Consider the following 19,508-nt stretch of genomic DNA (forward strand, 5'->3'; position numbering starts at 1 on the left):
TTGTTTCTTTGAGTAGAATAGAAGGTCCTGGAGGGCTGGGACTCTTATTTGTCTCTGTATCCCCCAGTGCTTTGCCCTTAGTGAGGGCTTAAGAAATACGTTTTGGATTAGATAGGGGATGTAGAATCAAAAAGAAATACGGACCAGCTGGAAGCCAGGTGGATGGGCAGATGTCATTGAGACCCAAAGAGAGAAGTCCCAGGGGATCTCCATCATCTCTCAGGCTCCACAGCAGTGACAGACACAAACATACAAAAGTATCCTCTTTAATGGCTTTGGCCTGGCCACTGCCCTTGGCCAAGCCCTCCCCTAGGCAGGTCAGCTCTCAGGGCAGTCCATCCTGTTTCTCATCATCTACTCCTGATCCCTACCCCCCAACACTTTGTGAAGGAAGGGTGCCTCTGCCCACCACAGTAAGTGCTGCCGCTTGGGCCCCTGCACGAGTGGCTGCCTGCTGCCATGATGTCCGTAGGTCTGCCCTTGTGCCCACTGCATCCTGAGCCTAGGGCACCGGCACTGCCCTCTGTGCCAGGATGGCTCTCCAGATTCGGCACACCATTCCGCCCCTGTGGAGAGATGGGTAGGTTCAGTAAGCCCAGCCTGATCACTTTCCCCATCTTGGGCAGGAGGGCCTGGCTGACCAGTGTCGCGGGGTTCAGGGGAGCTGGAGCCAGAGAGGGGAGGGGGCTCTCTGTTGAGTTCATGCCTGAGTAAATCGGGGAAGATACCTGATCTGAGTATAGACAAGGTCATCTCGACTGGCACAGGTGATGAGCATGTGCAAGGTGAAACCATGGCTCAGGAGCTGGGGTCCAAGAGAAGGGAAGAGTAGATAGCATTTCTGCAGCATTTTAAGGTCTGCAAACATTCCCCATGTCTTATCTCAGTCCACCCTCACAACCACCCTGACCCTGAGGCCAAGAGAAGTCACACAGGTAAGAAAATGTCAGAGGGATGATTTGAACTCGGGTTTTCCTGAGTCCAAGGCCAGTATTCTATCCCCTACGCCACCTAGTGGCCTTAGAGAGCCCCAGAAGGATGAGAGATCCACTGGCTTGGAGCCCCTGTTCTGTCTGATTCTGGTCTCTGGCTGACCTCAGGCCAGTCTATTCCTCTTTCTACACTTTGTTTTCCTTCTCAAAAGAAGAATCAATAGTTTCAGCTGGAGGACAGAATGAGCTCCCCCTGGGCTTCCTCACCCATGGTCTTGGGTTCAAGAACCTGCCACTTAGTAGCTGTGGCCTTAGCTGGTTACTTCCCCCGGGCCTGTGTGATTCTCTGGACTAGATAAAGGCCCCTCCTAACATGTTAGAATCCCATGAGTAGAATGGACCTGGTACCTTCCAGCTCTAAGAGGCTGTGACAGAGCCCTAAAGAAGGGAAGAGAGACCCAGACAGGGCTCTTTAGAAGGTAACCCCTCTGCCGCAGTTTCCCCTTAGAATGCTACTCCAGAGGAGGGCTATCAGAGGCCTGGGGGGGGGGCATTTCTCCCCTCCTAATCCCCCCCACCAGCCTGGGACCCCAGTACTCACTGTCTGGATGGTGCCTGAATCTACACCCAGCTGCTGCAGCCACTGGGCCAGTTCAGGGTCCCCTGAGGAGGCTGGTGAGATATCTAGGAAAGAGAAGTGGCCTGATAAGCCCCAGGAGCTTGGAATCTCCCTTTCTGCCACCCACCCTCCTGCCTCCTAGGCTCAGAAACACAATGCTGGAACTGGAAGGTGTCTTAGAGATTAGCTCAGCCTTAAAGTATCATACAAACTTGAGGAATTCTTGTTACTTAACTGACCATCTCCCCAGAGAGGCATGGATCACAGTCCATTGGTGGTACATGTTCCGACTCCCCACCCAGCCAATCTCGCTGGGGCCCTCGGTTACCTGCAGGCCCAGAGCCTAAGGTTAGAGTTGAGGTCTCCTCTACATGCTGCAGGGCCCTGAGGGCTAATGCTTGGCACTGCCTCTCTTTCTCTGCCAGCTGTCCTAGGAGCCTGAAAGACAAGGGGTGATGGGAAGGGGGCTGAGCATTCTATACACATCTAGTGAATTAAAGTAGGGGTGGACAATGTCTACCAAGGTGCTCACCTGCCTGTCTCTGCCCTTAGGAGGCTCAGCTGTGCCAACAGAGGTAGGGAATCCTCTTCAGGGGCCCTTGAATGGCTCCTCCTGGATGGTACACCCCTCTGCTCAGCCTCCTGCTCCTCTTCCTCACTCCCATCCTCAGGCTCCCCTGTGGCTGGCTTCTTTAGCTCTGAAAATACAAAGATGGGAAGGAGTGAGCACAGCTTGAATCTGACCTAAGCAAAGGGTCCCAGGGAGGGCACTGCCAGCCTGGCCTGAGGTATATCTGGCCCCTGGGCTGGAAGATGTCTCTTTTTCCTCCCTCGATATCCACTCCTTTACCCCTGCCTACAGTGACCACCCTGTGCCCATAAGCTCCAGCTCAAGCCTCACCTGTCCCCAGCACAGCCAGGGCTGCCCTTACTGCCCGGCTCATCAGTCCGTCCAGGGCAAACATCCAGTGGGGCCGGATTTCATGCCTTCGGAGGACCCGTTTCACCTGGGGAGGGTGGTGATTTCAGATAAGAGACAGATGATGCCAAGGGGAGGAGCTTGAGACAGGGACGGGGCCCAAAGTAAGGCATTGGGAGCCTGGATAAAGGAGTAGAGCCCACTCTGATATGGCCTATGGTGAGAGGTAGGTAAGCGTCCAGGGTCTGAGATCCAGATGGTATGAGGAGGGAGTGGGGGAAGATCTGAGAGGTTTGAGAAATAGGAGCCAAGGGAAGAGGGGGACACTGGTCTTTGTTCTCATCCCCTCAGAGAAATGAGCAGAAGCTACCTCAGGAGGGATTAAGGTAGGATCTGGGAAAGGACTTCCCACTGGGCAGGAGTGGCTTATGGGGCAGAGGCAGGGGGGTGATTCAGCTTGAAAGCCCCTCCTACCCCTGTACTATGAGCCCCCCCACCCCCACCCCAGCCCTGTCCCCACTCACAGCATCCTGGAAAGCAAAGAGGGGTCCCTGGATTAATGCCAAGCTGTGCCCCTGAGCCTGAAGCTGCTCTTGCAGGGCCCGAAGCTCCTGTGCCAGCTGTCGGCGGCTGGAAGAGCAAATGTAGCTTCGGAGGCCTCTCACCAGCTGGGCTACCTGCTCCCGGCTCAGGCGTGGCCCAGGGGGGCCCTAGGGAGAAAGTTAGGGAAGGAAAGCAGGCTTTGTTCATCAGGGCCCCAGCCTAGAGGCAGTGGATCATGCCCATGAAATGTCTCACTTGGCAGGCCCAGGCTCCTATGTCTCAGAGCCAAGGCTGTATAAGAGGAAGGGTTGGCAAAAGGCAGTCGGGATGGGATTGGGACATGGGGAGTGGAGGGAGAGGGTGGCACCCCCAAGATATGAAATGGCTGAGAGCCAGAAAGGACCTCAGATGATCTCATTCAACCCTGTCATTCTGGAGATGGAAAAACCAGAGTCCAGAGAGAGTGACTTCGTCCAGGTCACACACAAACCCAGGTTCTCCAGATCCCCATCATGTGTTCTCTCCCCCACTTGGGGCTATGTGTACCCACCTGCTCCAGAGCCCACTGCAGACTCTCCACTATGGTGGACAGCTCCTGGCTGAGTACTCGCTCTAGCATGGCCCTCCGCTCATTCTCCTTACGCATCAGGGACCGCTGTGGGGTCTCTTCTGGGGATAAGGTCCGCTCTGTGACAGACTCCTCGGGTACCCTGAGCATGGCATGGATACATTGGCCTCTAGGCACCTTGGTGACTTGTCCAGAATAGGGAAAGGACCGAGGCCACTGGAGCCCCGGGGACTGGCACCAGGATGAAGGTGCAGAGCCTCTTCTGGGCATCAGGGGGCACTTGGTGCCAGTTACAGGAATGGTTCCTGGGGATGGGACCAGAAGGGGCCCAATCTGGGGCCTCTTGTACTCCCAGGTCTTGGGGAGGAGGCAGCCCTGAAGATGCCCATGCTGTTCTTCCCTTCCCCAGTCTACAGTCCTTACCGAAGCTGGCTTTTAGGGGTTCCTCCTTCACTGAAGCAGCGCTTGGGGGCCATGGAGCTGGTCTGGAGACTGGCACCTGGACATGGCACTGTCTGTGAATGGCCAGCTGAGGAAGCTAGACTGATTGGTGGGACACCTGGGGACCAGGAGCTGTCAGGCTGAGCTCTTCCCAGCCCCTTTCCCCTTCCATCCCTCCCCACAACCTTTCACTGGACCAGGGCACACCTGTAGCGTGAGGGGGATGATGGGGTGACATGGAGTTTCGGGGTTTGCGCCGAGGTTGCAAAAAAGGATCACCCAGCAGGGCAGCAGCATTGGCACGGTGCTTAGGCTCTGGCTCAAAGGTGCGTAGGATGAAGGCTTGGGCCTCCTCAGACATGGTGCTGGGCACTGGGGGGTGGATCTTGTACATACCCACCTGTGGGAAAGGGGGAGAAGTAGGAAAGGTCACTGGGGTACTGCCATCAACACTAACAGCCACCCGAGGTAGGCCCTGGTTCACCCTACCACTGGGCTGAAGTGTGAGGAATACCTGGAACATGGCAGCCTGGGGGCTGCCTAGCTCATGGAAAGGTGGACGTCCAGTGGCCATTTCAATGACAGTGCAGCCCAGGGACCAGATGTCGGCTGCCTTCCCGTAGCCCCGGGGGCCTTGGTCAATGATCTCAGGAGCCATGTATTGCAGGGTTCCTATTGGGACAGATTGAGTCTGACTTGAAGAGCATGATGGGACCCAGACCAGGTACTATCACTTCCTCCCCTCCCCACCAAAACATCAACACATCCTAAGAGTCTAGGACCTAGACACTTACATTGGGCACTGCCACCCACCACATGAACCACTGCTTACCACAGGCACTGTCACCACGCTAGGCAAGATGGCCTATGATCGGGAAGGTTCCAAGGTCCCAAGGTCCCTAAGGATTTCCTCAGAGTCCCCATTGCCCAGAGAAGGCACACTTTATCTCTCCTCCCCCACCCATTGACTCTCGCCCTGACCCTGTGCTACCTGTGAAGGTCTCAGTACAGGGGGTGATTCCTGCCAGCCTCTTGGAAGTGCCAAAGTCGGAGATCTTGAGCAGACCACTATACGTATTGATCAGTACATTGTCCCCCTGGGCAGAGAATGTGGGTGTTCATCAGATGCTAGGCTGGAATCCACCAGGGCCAGGAATTAATGTCCTGCCTTGGTGGGGCTATGGGAGTTCTGGGGGACTCTCCTAGGGAGGCCATCCATACCTCCAAATCTCACCCCTCCTGCCCTGGGGACAGATCTGCTGTCCCCAGCCCAGTTCTGTCACGCCACATCCATCTTACCTCCACATCACAAGCCAATCTACCTTTGTCTCCCTCTGTGCCTCTGTCCCTCCCACCTAATCAGAAATTCATGTAGTAAGGCCTCAGTTTCCCATTCCAGCTCTATCATTCTGATTCCATTGCAGCCTTGGTCCAATCTCTAACTGGGGGCTGGACTGTTAACTGGCTGAGAAGCCAGGGAAGGGGTCATTGAGCATCTGCTTGAAGACCTCCAGTCCTCAGGCAGCTCCACGTTCAGACCACTGTAAGGGTCAGCAAGATGTGTCGTCTGTTCCCCACCCCGCTTTGGGATCTCTGGGACCAAGCAGAAGAGCCTGACTGAAGGACATCCAAGCTGGAGCTGAAAGTGGCCTGAGAAACCAGTTAGTTCAACTTGGTCATCTTTACAGATGGGGAAACTGAGGCTCAGAAAGGTGAAACGACTTGGCCCAGATCACACAGGTACCGAGTCGTATAGACCTGGGATTTGGATGAGCCCATCTGGTTCTTCCCAAGACAGCACGTTGCCTCCTGATGCCTCCTGTATCCACTGCCTTCAAATGCTTGAAGGCAGCCATCATGTCCTGGCTGACCCTGACTCTTGGTCAGGTTAAGTGTCCTCAGTTGCTCTTTAGTCATTCCATATGTGGCACGATCTCCTGCCCCTTCCCCACTCTGGTCACTCTCCTCTGGACACAATGACCTATCAATGTCCTTCCTAGAATATGGCTTCCAGATGTGGGTCTAATTGGAGCTGAGGAGTCCCCTCCTGAGCTCTGGCTGTCTCAATAAAGGAAGCCAACTTCAGAGACATGTCTTGGCCACCATGCCATGCTGCTGACTTACACTGAGCCTACAGTCCACTAATGCCCCCAGGTAATTTCCCCCATAAACCACTGCTTCACCATATGTACCCCAATCCTGGTTTTTAATTCAAAAGTTGAGACTGCACCAACGTAGGGCTTCCCATCAACATAATCAGCTTCCCCACTAACCCGGTAAGAGCAGGTTAGCTGCTGCCTGTGTCTGCCAATTTTAAATTTAATCTGTGTCAATTCAAAAGCATTTGTTAAGCCCCTACTGTGTGCCAGGCACTGTACTGTGCTAATTGCTCAGACTCAGACTCAGACTCCTCAAGGAGCCGGCTTTGTGTTCCCCTGTGAATTTGACAAGCATATCAAGTATGCCCTCACTCAAGTCATCAGTCAAGATGGTGAATGGGATCAAGGACAAATCCCCGCAACAGTCTGCTGGAAGCCTCCCTAGCCAGTCATTAATGACTCCTCTTTGGGTCCTGTTACTCAGTATCCCCATCACTGTGAATTACCTGGATGTTTGCGTGCGTGTGTGCGTGCATGCGTGTGTGTGTGTGTGTGTGTGTGTGTGTGTGTGTGTGTGTGTACACATGCACACGTGTTCTCACATGCAGCCCTCGGTCATCACCTTGATGTCACGGTGGATGATGTGGTTGTCATGGAGATAGCTCAGACCTTGTAGGATCTGCCTGGTGTAGAAGCTGATGGTGCTCTCATTGTCCTGAAGTGGTCCCCACACGGCCCGCAACAGAGATGACAGGCTGCCTGCACACAGGGACAGACACGCTGCCACATCTGACTCCACTGAACATGCCCAGCCCTGCTTCAGGCTGAGTCTGGTAGCCCTGCATTCACTGTTAACCCTTCCCATAGCCTCCGACCCCCTTCCCTCCATGGCCATTTCTGAGATCTGGACCCATAGGTACCATAGGACCTCCCTCAGTCCTGAGCCCATAACCCCAATTTCACAGACATCCTGCCCCCATCCTCAGTTCTGGGGCCCTGGGTCCACAGTTAACTCCTTCAGTCCTGAGCCCACAACCCCAATTTCACAGATATCCTGCCCCCATCCTGAGTTTGGGAGCCTTGGGCCCACAGTTAACTCCTTCAGTCTTGAGCCCACAATACCAATTTCACAGATATCCTGCCCCCATCCTGAGTTCTGGGGCTCTGGGCCCACATTAACTCCTTCAGTCCTGAGACCACAATCTCAATTTCACAGATATCCTGCCCCCTTCCTGAGTTCTGGGGCCCTGGGTCCACAGTTAACTCCTTCAGTCCTGAGCCCATAGCCCCAATCTCATAGATACACTGAATCCCGGGGCCCTGGGCCCACAGTTATTCACTGGTACATAAAACTATGTGCCCTTGCCTAGGTACCTCCAGGCACCTCCTCCATGAAAATCTTGAGGAAACCAGCCTGGCTGATGGATCCCAGGTACTGGACAATATTCTTATGGCGTAAACGTTTGTGCAGGGCGATTTCCTCATGGAGGGGCTGGGAAAACCTGGAGATGGAGTCACAGCATGGCATCACCCCCAAGCACTGACTTCAGGTATTGCCCCATGCCTCAAAAACAGCATGGGGATTCATCCCATCCATACCAGTTCACTGCCTCCCTCCCAAGCCAGATCCCCCAGCCCTGTACTCAGAGGCTGAACCAGGGGTCCCACTCGGTTCACCCGGGCCCCAGGTACCTGCTGTCTCTCTCAGGGATCTCTTTTATGGCAATCCGTACCTGGGTGCTGCGGTCCCGACCGGCATACACCACCCCATAGGTACCTTTGCCCAGGACCAGCCGCTCTCCTGTCTCTGTGTACTCGTAGTCAAACTGGGGAAAGGTGGAGGCAGGGTCAGTCAGCCTCCTCAGTCCCTCCCCCAGGCACTCACCCACACCTGCATGCCATCTTACCTCCAACACCTCCTTAGTGGTTGTGCCCGCATCTCCAGGTTGCACTGTCTGGGTCATGAAGGTCTGGATCTGCTTGCAGAACCTGTGTGGACCCAATGAACTATTCTGGACCTCCACCCATGCCTTCTCCCACCCTGGCCTGGCCAGACCTTGACTGGGTCAAAAGGCAGCTTTTTTCCAAGATAGACTTGGACAATACCTTAGGACCTGGCCTTTCTCTGTCCCTTGGTCACCTCCCATCTGTGGCTCAATTCCCAGTTCCTCCCTAATAGTGCCCTTATGAACCCCAACCCCTATACAGGGTGTCAGCTTTAACAGTTTAAAACTGCATTAAGACTTCTGGGACACCCTGTATAGAGGTTGGGCACCCCTCCTCCCCCTACTGCCTGACCTCACCAATTACCCTTGCTCCCACCTTCCCAGAATCACTCAGACTCAGTGAGGCCAGAGTCCATCCTCTCTGCCTGAGCAGGAGTCCCTGACTCATTATCAGCAGGGGATCCCAGTCCCAGCCTCCAGCCCTTGAGGCTCACCACTGGCAGTGTTGGTGGCTGGGGAAGCCCAGCTGGAAGTCCTGGGCTGTGTGGAACACATACAGAAAGCAACAGCGCTCATCCCTCTTCGAGATGCTGGGCAGAGAGAGCCAAGGAAGGGGCTAAGGTGGGCTTGGGTCCCCCAGAACCCCTCAGGGCAGCCCTGCCCTCCCACCAGCTGGGAGCCCTCTGCCAGGAATGAAGGGAGGAGTCATCAAGGGGCTAATGTCTCACCTGACTCCCCGGATGAAGGCCGCGGGGAAGGTCCAGCCAGAGCCGGCAGCCTGGGTGAAAGGGGGGGATGGGGGACTGGCCTAGGGGAGACAGGGAGTCCTGGGGTAGGGGAAAGATTCTAGGGTACAGGGCCAGGTTGGGATTCCAGGCCACAGAAGGTGGGGAATGGGGTTCAGAAGAGTGAGGGGGTGTGGATAGGGTCAGGGTCCAGAGTGTAAGAGATGCACATAGTAGGTTAGATTAGATTGGATCGAATGTTGGTCCATGCCATGAAGGATGGGGGTGGGGTGGGGCTAGTGCTTCAGGTGATGGGGTGCAGGGGATGATGGGGGAGAAGGGAATTCAGGCCCTGGGAGATATAGGTAGCGACTCAGGGCCCAGTGGGGTTGGGTATGGGGGCAGCCCCACCTCTGTCTCAGACTCCAGCAGGCTCAAGGTCACGGCCGTACTGGGGCTCCCCTCTTGCACCTGAAGCCTGGCAGGCTGCAGCACCTTATTCTGCTCCAGGATCAGCACCTGGAGGGCATGAAGAAAGAGCTCACCCTATGTCAAGGTACCAGCCTTGGCTCCAGCCCTAGTTCCTTCCCTACATCTGCATCCTCCATACTAGGCATTCGTCCGAGGCAGTGAAGGGCTGGCAAGACTGTAGGAGGAATCGTAGCCAGAAGAGGGCCCTCGGGCCCATGGGCCCTGAGGGCTGGGGGGCTGGGTGGAAGTGCTGGTACAAAAGGAAGGTCTCCATCACTGAGGCCAGGTACCTGTGGGCACAGAACAAGCACGAGCATCAGGCCTCTGAGGCACTCAGCCCCCCAGCTCCCTCGGTGTCCCCTGGGCACCTACCAGAGGGGAGCGTTCAGCTTGTAGAGCTGCTCAGCAGCCAGAGCCACCTGGATGGAGTCGTTGGCAAGGATCTGGGCACCCAGGTAGAAGCCCACGTCCCAGTAATACTGCATCTTCTCCACACTGCCCTTGCGGCCCAGCAGGCACCCCATCTTCAGTCCTAAGCACAGGAGCAGACACAGGGACACCCATGAATGGGGCATGGCAGGAGGGGCACTAGCGCAGGGCTGTGTGTCCCACTACCACCACCACCCTATCAGCCCCAGGCCAGTGGGATTGGAGGCTCATTCAATGACACCCTCTCCCCACCTTCCTTGAGGGCTGGAAGCATGGTGGCCCCACCTCATATTATGGGAAAAGGGGGGGCTTTCTCTCTAGGACAGGGGCCTCTCCTGGGGCTGGAGGAACGGGAGGAGTCACCTATCTGTCGGAGCTCATCTGAGTTCTCAAACTGGTGTCCAGCAGCTACAAGAAGGACGGCTGCATTGATGCCTGAGTGAAGGCTGGGCTCTGTCTCAAAGGCCTTTCGGTACCTGGTGGCAAATCCAGGGCGGGGGTGGGGGGGGTGGGGAAGGTGGGGGAGAGGAGCTTACAGTCAGGGCCCTAGGTTTGGCCTAAAGGGGCTATAGTGGGCTACACAAGTTGGACATTGAAAAGACCAGGTTCACCAGCTCTGGGATTCTCCCAGTCCTCCCAGAGGCCCCTGAGGCTGGCAGGAGGAGGGGTGACTGGTGGCTCCTCTTACCAATGACAAGCCTGGTCTCGGTGACCAGTGTCAATGAAGCCAGAGCTGTTAAACATGTCCTTGTAGATTCGGCCACACATGCAGTAGAGGTCGGGGGCCACGGCCCCACTATGCACCAGGGGCAACAGCACAGACAGAGCCTTGTCTCGGTCCCCAGGCCTGTTCCTCCTGGAGCCAGCAGGCAAGGAGAGGGTGAGGCCTAGGTAATAGCACCTGGGGCCCCTCCAGCCCTGCCCCCACAGCCAGCTTCTCTAAGCAGCAGCCTCAGGGGCCCAGAATAGAAGTGCCCCCAGCTCCCTCACTGCTCACCTCAGGGGCCTCTCCCTCACTGCTCACCCCAGGGGCCTCTCCCTCACTGCTCACCCCAGGGGCCTCTCCCTCACTGCTCACCCCAGGGGCCTCTCCCTCACTGCTCACCCCAGGGGCCTCTCCCTCACTGCTCACCCCAGGGGCCTCTCCCTCACTGCTCACCCCAGGGGCCTCTCCCTCACTGCTCACCCCAGGGACCTCTCCCTCACTGCCCACCCAGGGGCATTGTCCTTACTACACGCTCAGGGGGCATCTCCCTCACTGCTCATCTCCCAGTGAGGGAGATGCCCCCTGAGCGGGCAGTGAGGGAGAAACTTAATGGGCTTGTCTCAAGTCTCACAGACTTGAGGGATCCCAAGTCTCACAGACAGTATTGGTCAAGGCTGGCAATTGAACCCAGGTGCTCAGACTCTGGGGCCAGTGCTCTTCTCCAATGCTCCCATACCCCACTCCTCACCCCTGGAGCCCTTCTCCCTATGGCCTGTGACCCAAGATGTCACCCCCACCTTTCCCCCAGGCCCGGCCCCTCCCCTCCTCCTGCCCTTTGGGTCTCACTGGTTGAGGGCGAAGGTGTAGTGGAAACAGATGTTGTGCTGTTCAGCCACATCACAGGTGGGCAGGGCCTGCAGCGTCTCCACCAGGGAGATGATGGCCCCATAGTCCTATGGGGGAGAGGGCAAAGTAGAGATGGTAACTTCCAATGGGCACCTGCTCCTCCCTCCGTGACAGCCCCCTCCCCCCACCCTCTCAGTTCCTAGAAGGATCTTGTTCTCCAAGAACCTGGCCACCCTCTCCTACATGCTAACCTGGAAGTCCTGGATCTGACCCCTGGGGCAAAGCCCAGAGGAAGGGACTGAGGCAGAGAGAAGTGACTTGTGTAACATTGCACTGGCAGTAAGAGGTGGGCTATGAACCCAGGCTCTTGGGCTCCAAAGTTGGAGCTCTTTCCATTGCATCACCCTGCCTCAGTTTTCCTCTCTGTAAAATTGGTTGTAATCCTAACGTCCCTCAGCATAGGTGGCATGAGCTGTAAAATATCACAGAAATGTTGCCTGATTTCCAACCCCTTCTGTCCAGGCCTACCTGCACATCCCGGTAAGAGAGCAGCAGGGTCATGATGATGTCGGGGGTCAGCAGCTCTACACTGTCCAGCCGTTGCTGCAGCCGGCCCAGCTCGTGGCGAAGCTGGTCCCCAGAAAAACGCTCCCGGGCCCGGCGGATATCCCTTCGCATGGTCTCCCGGAAGTAGCCACTGGGTGAGGGATGATGGATGGCTCTCCCATCCTGTCCTCCAAAAGCCCCACTTCCCATGGTTCTCCAGGCCTTCCCTCCCAATGCTGATGGTCACTGTGCTCCCTCTCCTCCCTAGCCTTCCCTGGGGCCTCCACCGTAGGTACCAGGAGTTGGTGGGTATAGCTTCCAGCAGGCGGACAAGCCTGCCCACCAGAGGGGTCAGGAAGGCCTCAGCGCCTGCCCCCGACTGGAACAGCCCCTCTGCCAGCCCCTTCATAACACCTGCATCGCCACACAGGACCCGTCCTTGGCCAGTCACCATGTAGGGGATGAAGGTGTAGCCCCCAATACAATCCTGCAAAGGAATCCTGGCAATAAGGGAAGGGGAGGAGCACGTCCTCCTCCAGATGGCACTCCTGCGTCTGCCCCTTGGCTGTGGGTCTGAATAGGGGCAGCAAGGGCTGACGCTGGAGCAGCTCAGAGGCAAGGGTCTGGCCAACAGTCTGGAAAACGGCCAAGGGGCACATGTGTACATGGGTATGCGTGGAGAGGTGGGTGGGGGGAGACATAAAACAAGGGGAAAGGGGACTGTGGGAGGGGCTGGGCTGGGGTGTAGACCAGGGAAAGAAGCTTGGTCTCTACTCACGGCATTTTTCTGAAAGACATCTTCCTGCAGGGAAAAGGGACACTAAATTAGTGGGCATAGTGGGCATATAACCACAAGTGGGCAGGACCAGAGGGATCCCAAGGCCCTCCTTGACCCTGGCCTGGTCCATTCTCCCCTCTACCCCAGGGCTGACACATTAAGGATACCTGCTAGGATTTACAGCTCATTTAGGGCATTAGAGATCATTTAGTCCAACCCTCTTCTTATACAGGTATGGAAACTGAGGCCCAGAGCAATCCTAGGTGCCTAAATTTAAAGGGATCTCAGAAGTCATCATGCCCCTGCTGCCCCCCCACCCCACTTCTTATATATAGATGAGGCAGCTAGGTGGCACAGTGAATAAGTCTGCTAGACTTGCAGTCAGGAAGTCCTGAGTTCAAATTCTGTCTCAGACACCTTACTAAGGGGCATGATTTGGGCAAGTCACTTAATCTCCGACTGCCTCAGTTTCTTCATGAGGATGATAATAGCACCTACCTCAGAGGGTTCTTGTAGGGATCGGTGAGATAATATATGGCCAAGTGCTTTGCAGATTTTAAAGTGTATGTAAATGCTAGAGATTATTATTATTAAAAAGAAGCTGAGGCTGGGAGAAAGCACAGGTGCCTAGGTTTAGAGTCACACTTTCAGAAGGGACCTCAGAAGCGTCAAGCACCAAGCCCGTAGGGGGTACAGAGCCAAAGGTGAAAGCGGCTGCTCTTGAGGAGCACACAAGCTAGAGCTCTCATTTTTTTTTTTTTACCAAGAAGTAAAAGAAAATAAATGACTTGTCCAAGGTCATAAAGATGGTAAGTGAGGGAGGGGGCAGGAGGTGACCTCTAAATCCAACACATTTCCCAACAGCACACAGTAAACACTTAATAATTGCTTGCGGACTTGACTTGAACTTCTAAGTGTCTCAAGGTGGGATGATGGAGGTTCAGTGGATGAGTGACTTGCCCAAGGTCTTACTGGCAGTTAAAGAGGGAGGGAGCTTGCCCCTGCCTTACACACCCAAGCTGGCCCTGAGGATGCCCACATACCCTGAGGGCCTGTAGGTCAGGCAGGTCTGCTTGGGCACAGAGAAGCACGTTGTTGTTCATGCTGAAGCTCTCCCTCACTCCGAGGTGGTAGAACAGGGAGGGCTGGCCCAGGGAGCCACTCACTTCTAGCACAACCACATCTGGGGGAGAGACGGGGAGGCCTGAGAGAGGATCACTTGCCAGGGAACCCCCACACCCCTTTCCCCAATGTGGTCTGAACATGACAAATATTGGGAGAAAGTGGAAGGAACTAAGGAAAGAAATCAAGGCAGCTTTAGGGCAGAAACAGTCCCTTTTCCACTCCCACCCCCTGCTCTGACCCCCTCAGGCGTGGTCCTCACAGCTTTCCCCTCAAAAGGTAGGCTCCTGGGCTCCTACCATTGGCTCTGGGTTCTAAGACCTTGTCTCCCCCACTTCCTGGGTGGAGGAAACATGGATTCTCATAGTAATGACAAAAATGGGGAGAATTTCCTCAATCAGTCCCTAGATTCCCCCAAAGGGACATGAAAGGGGAAAAGAGATCCATTCACTCTTCCCTTCAGGTGGGATTCATTAATGGGCACTGGACCTAAGAACATAGCACGTCAGAGCAGGGAAGGACTTTGGAACACAAGAGTGTCCAAGCTGGGAGGAACCTTAAGACAGAGAATGTCAGAGCTGGAAAGGACCTTAGAACACAAAATGTCAGAGCTGGGAGGGCCCTTAGAACACAGACTGTCACAACAAGAAGAGACTTCAGAACATGGAATGTCAGAAATGGAAGGGGCCTTAGCACACAGAATGTCAGAACTGGGAGGGCCCCTAGAACACAGAATGTCAGAGCTGGGAGGGGCCTTAGAACACAGAATGTCAGAGGTGGGAGGGATTTTAGCATACAGAATACTAGAACCAGGAGGAATCTTGGAACACGGTGTCAGAGATGGATGGGCAGAGCTAGAGAGAGGATCTGGTCTAACCCATACATTTTATAGAAGAGAAATGTTAGCCCCCAGTACTACTGAGTCAGCTCTTGGTTCCTGTGCCTTGAGGGCCCCTCCCTTCAAACTGCTGTCAGCCCCTTCCTGGGGTTATGCAAGAGGATGCTTCTTCCCAGCAGGAAGCCCAACCCCGAAGCAGGGGGAGGAAGCCCTGGGAACAGGGCTCTGGGCTGAGAGCCAGGATTCCTGGCCTCCCATCCCAATTCCTTTGGGTCCTGACCCTCCAGGTCTCAAGGTTTAGGGCCTGTCAGCCTCAGGCAGGACTGCTCACCCAAGCAGAACAACAAGAAGGCAACTAGGCCTAGACCCACCCTGGTTTTGGGAAAATTGTATCATCCTAGGAGCAAAGTCTGCAAACACCTACCTGCCCCCACTCACACACACACACCATCCCAGGGTGATGGGAAAGGTCCCAGGTCATGGTTAAGTACCATGACTGAGAATGAGAATCACTGTTATGCGCCTGTCTGTATTTCTCTGTGGACCATTGTATTCATTAATATTTAACTGAGCTGGTGTATGCCTGTATTTGTGTTCTCTTGTACTGGAAGGGCCATTTTTAAACAACTATTTCTTGGAATGGCCTTCAGGAAAATAAACAAACTGGTTTCCAAACCTAGAGAAGGTGGAGCTGACTCAGGATAAGAATTTGGACTCCCTACAACGGAAAGCTTTCCGGATCTTGCCACCAGGAGTCCCGCCTCTGGGGCCCCACCCTTCTAACACCACCTTTCTAAGACACGCCCCCCTCTCTACCCCTGAATGTGTCTCTTGGCCCCGCCCCTAGCCCCACCCCTCTTCCCACCCCCTCGGTACCCCCTCCAGATCCACACCACCCACCCCACCCCCTCGCCCTCTTATGGCTCCGCCCCTAGATTTCATTTCCTCATTAGCCCCGCCCCCTGGATTGAGCCCACCCCTCCTAGATTGCCATCCCTTGAGCTTACTCAGATTTTTATAGCCACACCCTTTTCCCAGCCACCCCCCCATTGAATAAGGAGTCTTGTTTTCCACTTTTGAGCTCCGCCCTTCTTAGCCCGATAGTTTCTTTATAGTCACGCCCCTCTTCTAGGCCCCACCCACCCATTTAAATCCCCATTAGCCCCTCCCCCCAATACTTGGCCCCACCCACTAGTATCTCTTGGTTTCTGCTCCCTTGACCCTTGACCTTCTAGGCTCAACTCGCTCAATCCGACAAGGTCCCTCTTTCATAGCCGCGCCCCCAGGTAAGGCGATGCCCACCTTAGCCTACAGGCTCCACCCTCCTTTTTGTCTCCTATTCCCCCTAAATCCCACCCTCTTGGCTCTGCCCCAAGACCTCGTCCGGCCCCGCCCATTCTGTCTTCTAAGTTTTGAGTCCCGCCCCTTAGCCCCTCCCCCGATTCCAGACCCCGCCCCCATCTTAGCTCATAGGGCCCCTCCCACTCTTCGTCTCCAAACCCCTGAATCCTGCCACTCTTAGCTCCGCCCCCATCAGCCCTGCCCCTGCCTGATCCCTCCCTCTTGGCCCCGCCCCCACGTCCAGGCCCCACCCCACCCTCAGGGCTCCGAGGCTGGCTCACCCGCGTTGTAGAAGGAGTCCAGGGCGGCAGACTCGCCCAGCTCCACGGTCCCAAAGGGCAGCGTGCGCAGCTGCGGCGCTGGGCGCGGCCCGGAGAGCTGGACGCAAGCGTCGCGCAGGCAGCGCAGGGGCAGCGGCTCAGCCTGGGCCTCGGCCTCGGGCTCCCGGGTCAACACGTAGACCACGCTAAGCGGCCGACTCCGGCCCCAGCCCCGGCCGGCGGTCAGCGGCCGCGGGGTACTCAGCGCCACGGCCAGTGGATCCTGCCAGCAGCTGCCGGCGCGCTGCGGCCCCCGCTGGCCCGGGCCTGCCATCCCCGCACCAGCAGGCCAGTGGCCGCGCTGTGGCTCCCGCTCCCCGCTCGCTGCTGCTCTCACGTGGGGGCCGGCCCTGCCCCGCCCCACCCCGCCCCTAGCCGGGAGCCTGGGCCGTGTGCCCGGGGACGCCCGTGGGCCGCAGACTCTAGGGTGCTAGCCGGCATGTGGGAGAGAAGAGGGTGGGGCCGTGGAAAGGGCGAGCCCGAGCGCCGCGCCGGCTTGTTCATTTCCTACCTCTGTCTCGTGGCCAAGCCAGTTCCCCAATAAGGGCTGCAGTGTCCTCCGCGGTCAGGCTCAGTCCCGACCTCTCCGTGGAATTTGTGTCCCAGCCGCTAGAGACCCTGGCTAGCTGTGAGATGGCACCGCGGGCAGCAGCACCAACACCTAAATCAGGATCCTACCTCCGACAGTAGTAACAGCTAACGTATACAGAGCTTACCATATGCCGGGCATCTTACAATTATTATCTCATTTGAGCTTCACAACAACCCTGGGAGGGAGGCACTATTATCACCTTTTTACAGGTGAGGAAACTGAGGTTAGATGACTTGTCCGAGGTAGGTGTCTGGATTTGAACTCATGTTTTGCTGACTCCAGGCCCAGCACTGCATCCATTCTTCACCTAGCTTTGTGATCCCAGCGGAGTCACTTAATCTCTTTCAGCCTCAGTTTCCCCATCTGTAAAATAGGGATAATACTAGCACTTGTCTCGAAGTGTTGTGATTAACAAATGGGATTACATACGGAAAATGCTCAGCAATCCTTAAAGGGATATGTACATGCTAGCAATGCTGATGATTAGTCAATATGCATTTATTAATTAAGCACTTACTATGTGCTGATTCCTGGGCAAATCACTTATCTTCTCATCTGTAAAACGGAGATGATAATACTTCCCTACAGGAATTGTGAGCGTGAGGGACCCTGGTTAAGTGATTTGCCCAAGATTACACAGAGAGTAAGTGCCAGCGGTGGAATTCGAACCTAGATCCTCTGGTTCAGATCCACGGTTTTTGTTTTTGTTTTTTTCTGGAGGTACCTCTGCCACCTATGATGTCAAATGAACACGCTTTGGAAACTAAACTGAGCTAGGAATTTAAATGTGTGTGTACAAGAATGTTTTGTTTGCAGACACGTATACACTTTTGCAGATGCGTATCCTCGTAGGTACAAGGATATATGTGTTTGCAGGGGCAGACAAATACTGTGGGGGAGGGCAAGTGTGGGGGTGCACTTTGAGTAAGCCAGGGTGTGTCCCAGTTCCCAGACATCCCTGAAAAACCAGCTTCTACTCTCCTCTTGTGGCATGGGAGCTGGAGAATCAGGCAAGAATAGCTCCTCCCTATTCTGGTGGCTGGGGTGTGGCCCTGCCCATCTCATTTTTCCTCCTCCCGAGTCTCCAAACTAGACACATTGTGGGGCTTTGCCCATCCCTGGCCAGGGCTGATGTCCCCACCCACTTGCACACAAGTCAGAACCCAACCCTGGCCTGTGGTTGCCAGCTACTGCTTCCCCTAGCCGGCTTCCTCTCCCTCCCTAAGAAAATAGATGTCTGGGAGGAGAGCTGGGGAGGTTGTCTGCTGAGGGGAAAGGAGGGAGGAGATGGAAGACATTTATTCAACAAACATTCAGACCTACTACACATAGTCTCATAGTTGAGGGACACATTCCATCATGCTCTATGCCTCCCCTAGTTCATAAGCTGTTTTTCTTATCAGACTTCTTAGATTGCTATCTTGTAGTCAGGGGAACCCTGCCTCCGCCCACCCTACCCCCACCCCATCCCCAAAAGATGCTGCATCCCTGGCTTCCTTCCCCAGGACCTTCTCTCGTCACTCCCTGCCCTTCATCTCCCCATCTTGTCCCCTCCCCCACTGAACCAGGAGGTATAGGCATACTCTGTTCTCCTCACTGCTATTTCCAAACCTTCCCCTTCCCCCACCAGGAAGCATCTACTTCTCTTTCAAGGGTCACCCACTATCTGTGTTGCCCTATTTAGATCCTGGATGGGGGAGTTAGTTATCTATCAGCATCCCAGGTCAATTTCCCCTCATTCACCAAGGAGTTTAGTACCTGCAGGGCTCCCAGGCTTCTTTTCCGCCCCAACTCCCTGCTCTTATACTCGGAGACTCGAATACACATGTTGTTTCTTCCAGTTTCATCATCCTCAACTTTCATGACCTGCCCCTCCACTCCATCTTGGAGGCATCGTTGTGCCCTGGGTGTCTACACCTGCCAGTGACCCACCTCCACAACCCATAACTCTGAAACTCTTCTCTCTGACCACAGCCTCACTGTAATCTGCCATCTCTCTCCATGCCTCATCCTTCCTAAGCCTATTCTGTATCTTCATTATAATATCTAGTCACTCCACTTTCCTAGCTTTCCCAGTCCTGCTCTGGCCTCATTTCCCTCTATCCCCCATTTTATGCCACAGTTAATTCATTTTGACACTCTCCTCCCTCCTCAAATCATTCTCCCCTTGTCATATCGCTGCATGTGCCTTTCCAGATAGCAAACTCCAGATCACCATCCAAATTATCTGCTTCTACTCCAGGGTTAACAACAGTGAAGTCATTTGTTGTTGTTGTTGAGTCGTTTTTGGACATGTCCGACTCTTCATGACCTCATTTAGGGTTTTCCTGGAAGAGATACTGGAGCAGTTCACCATTTCCTTCTCCAGCTCATTTTCCAGATGAGGAAACTGAGGCAAACAGGGTTAAGTGACTTGCTCAGGGTCACACAGCTAGGAAGTGTCTGAGGCCAGATTTAAACTCAGGTCTTCCTGACTCCAAGTGCTGTCCAGTATGTCATCTAGCTGCCTCATGAGCTAGTTGAGAGGAGACTGTGATAGAATAACGGTTTTCAAATTATTTGGTCTCAGGACTTCTTCACACTTTTAAAAATTGTTAAAGACCCCCCCCCCCCGAAAGGCTTTTGCTTATGTTTGTTGTTCAGTTGTGTTCAATTCTTTTTTTTTTTGGAGGGGGGAAGGCAGGGCAGTTGGGGTTAAGTAACTTGCCCATGGTCACATAGCTAGTA

General features: G+C 54.9%; 1 protein-coding gene across 2 annotated transcripts; it reads right to left on the bottom strand.

The window, feature by feature from the left end:
• Nucleotides 1-250: 250 nt before the first annotated feature.
• On the bottom strand, nucleotides 251-16,518 carry MAP3K6 (mitogen-activated protein kinase kinase kinase 6). Of its 2 annotated transcripts, none has more exons than XM_036747340.1 (29): nucleotides 16,151-16,518; nucleotides 13,612-13,751; nucleotides 12,569-12,592; nucleotides 12,087-12,277; nucleotides 11,773-11,941; nucleotides 11,245-11,351; nucleotides 10,381-10,548; nucleotides 10,056-10,168; nucleotides 9,636-9,795; nucleotides 9,403-9,553; nucleotides 9,204-9,311; nucleotides 8,796-8,875; nucleotides 8,562-8,657; nucleotides 8,029-8,110; nucleotides 7,814-7,947; nucleotides 7,496-7,623; nucleotides 6,744-6,880; nucleotides 5,014-5,119; nucleotides 4,537-4,694; nucleotides 4,230-4,422; nucleotides 4,005-4,140; nucleotides 3,564-3,723; nucleotides 2,995-3,180; nucleotides 2,453-2,558; nucleotides 2,084-2,249; nucleotides 1,880-1,989; nucleotides 1,534-1,616; nucleotides 729-805; nucleotides 251-566 (listed from the first exon to the last, which is right to left on the bottom strand). In XM_036747340.1, exons 1-29 carry the CDS (start codon nucleotides 16,461-16,463, stop codon nucleotides 503-505), a joined length of 3,846 nt encoding a protein of 1,281 aa, XP_036603235.1. In that variant the 5' UTR covers nucleotides 16,464-16,518; the 3' UTR covers nucleotides 251-502. The 2 variants fall into 2 exon arrangements, with proteins under 2 accessions (XP_036603235.1, XP_036603236.1); XM_036747341.1 differs by having other exon boundaries at nucleotides 4,005-4,080; nucleotides 16,151-16,463.
• Between the last annotated feature and the right edge of the window lie 2,990 nt (nucleotides 16,519-19,508).

The sequence above is a fragment of the Trichosurus vulpecula genome, chromosome 2, assembly GCF_011100635.1.
Source record: "Trichosurus vulpecula isolate mTriVul1 chromosome 2, mTriVul1.pri, whole genome shotgun sequence".
NCBI lineage: Eukaryota > Metazoa > Chordata > Mammalia > Diprotodontia > Phalangeridae > Trichosurus > Trichosurus vulpecula.

What these genes read in the sequence shown, in the direction of transcription:
- MAP3K6 (XM_036747340.1), bottom strand. Translation starts at nt 16,463, where the DNA reads ATGGCAGGCCCGGGCCAGCGGGGGCCGCAGCGCGCCGGCAGCTGCTGG. An exon ending in CGAGACCAGGCTTGTCATTG is followed by an intron (nt 10,169 to 10,380) that starts GTAAGAGGAGCC and finishes ATTTGCCACCAG; the next exon opens with GTACCGAAAGGCCTTTGAGA. An exon ending in GCCTTCATCCGGGGAGTCAG is followed by an intron (nt 8,658 to 8,795) that starts GTGAGACATTAG and finishes CTCTCTGCCCAG; the next exon opens with CATCTCGAAGAGGGATGAGC.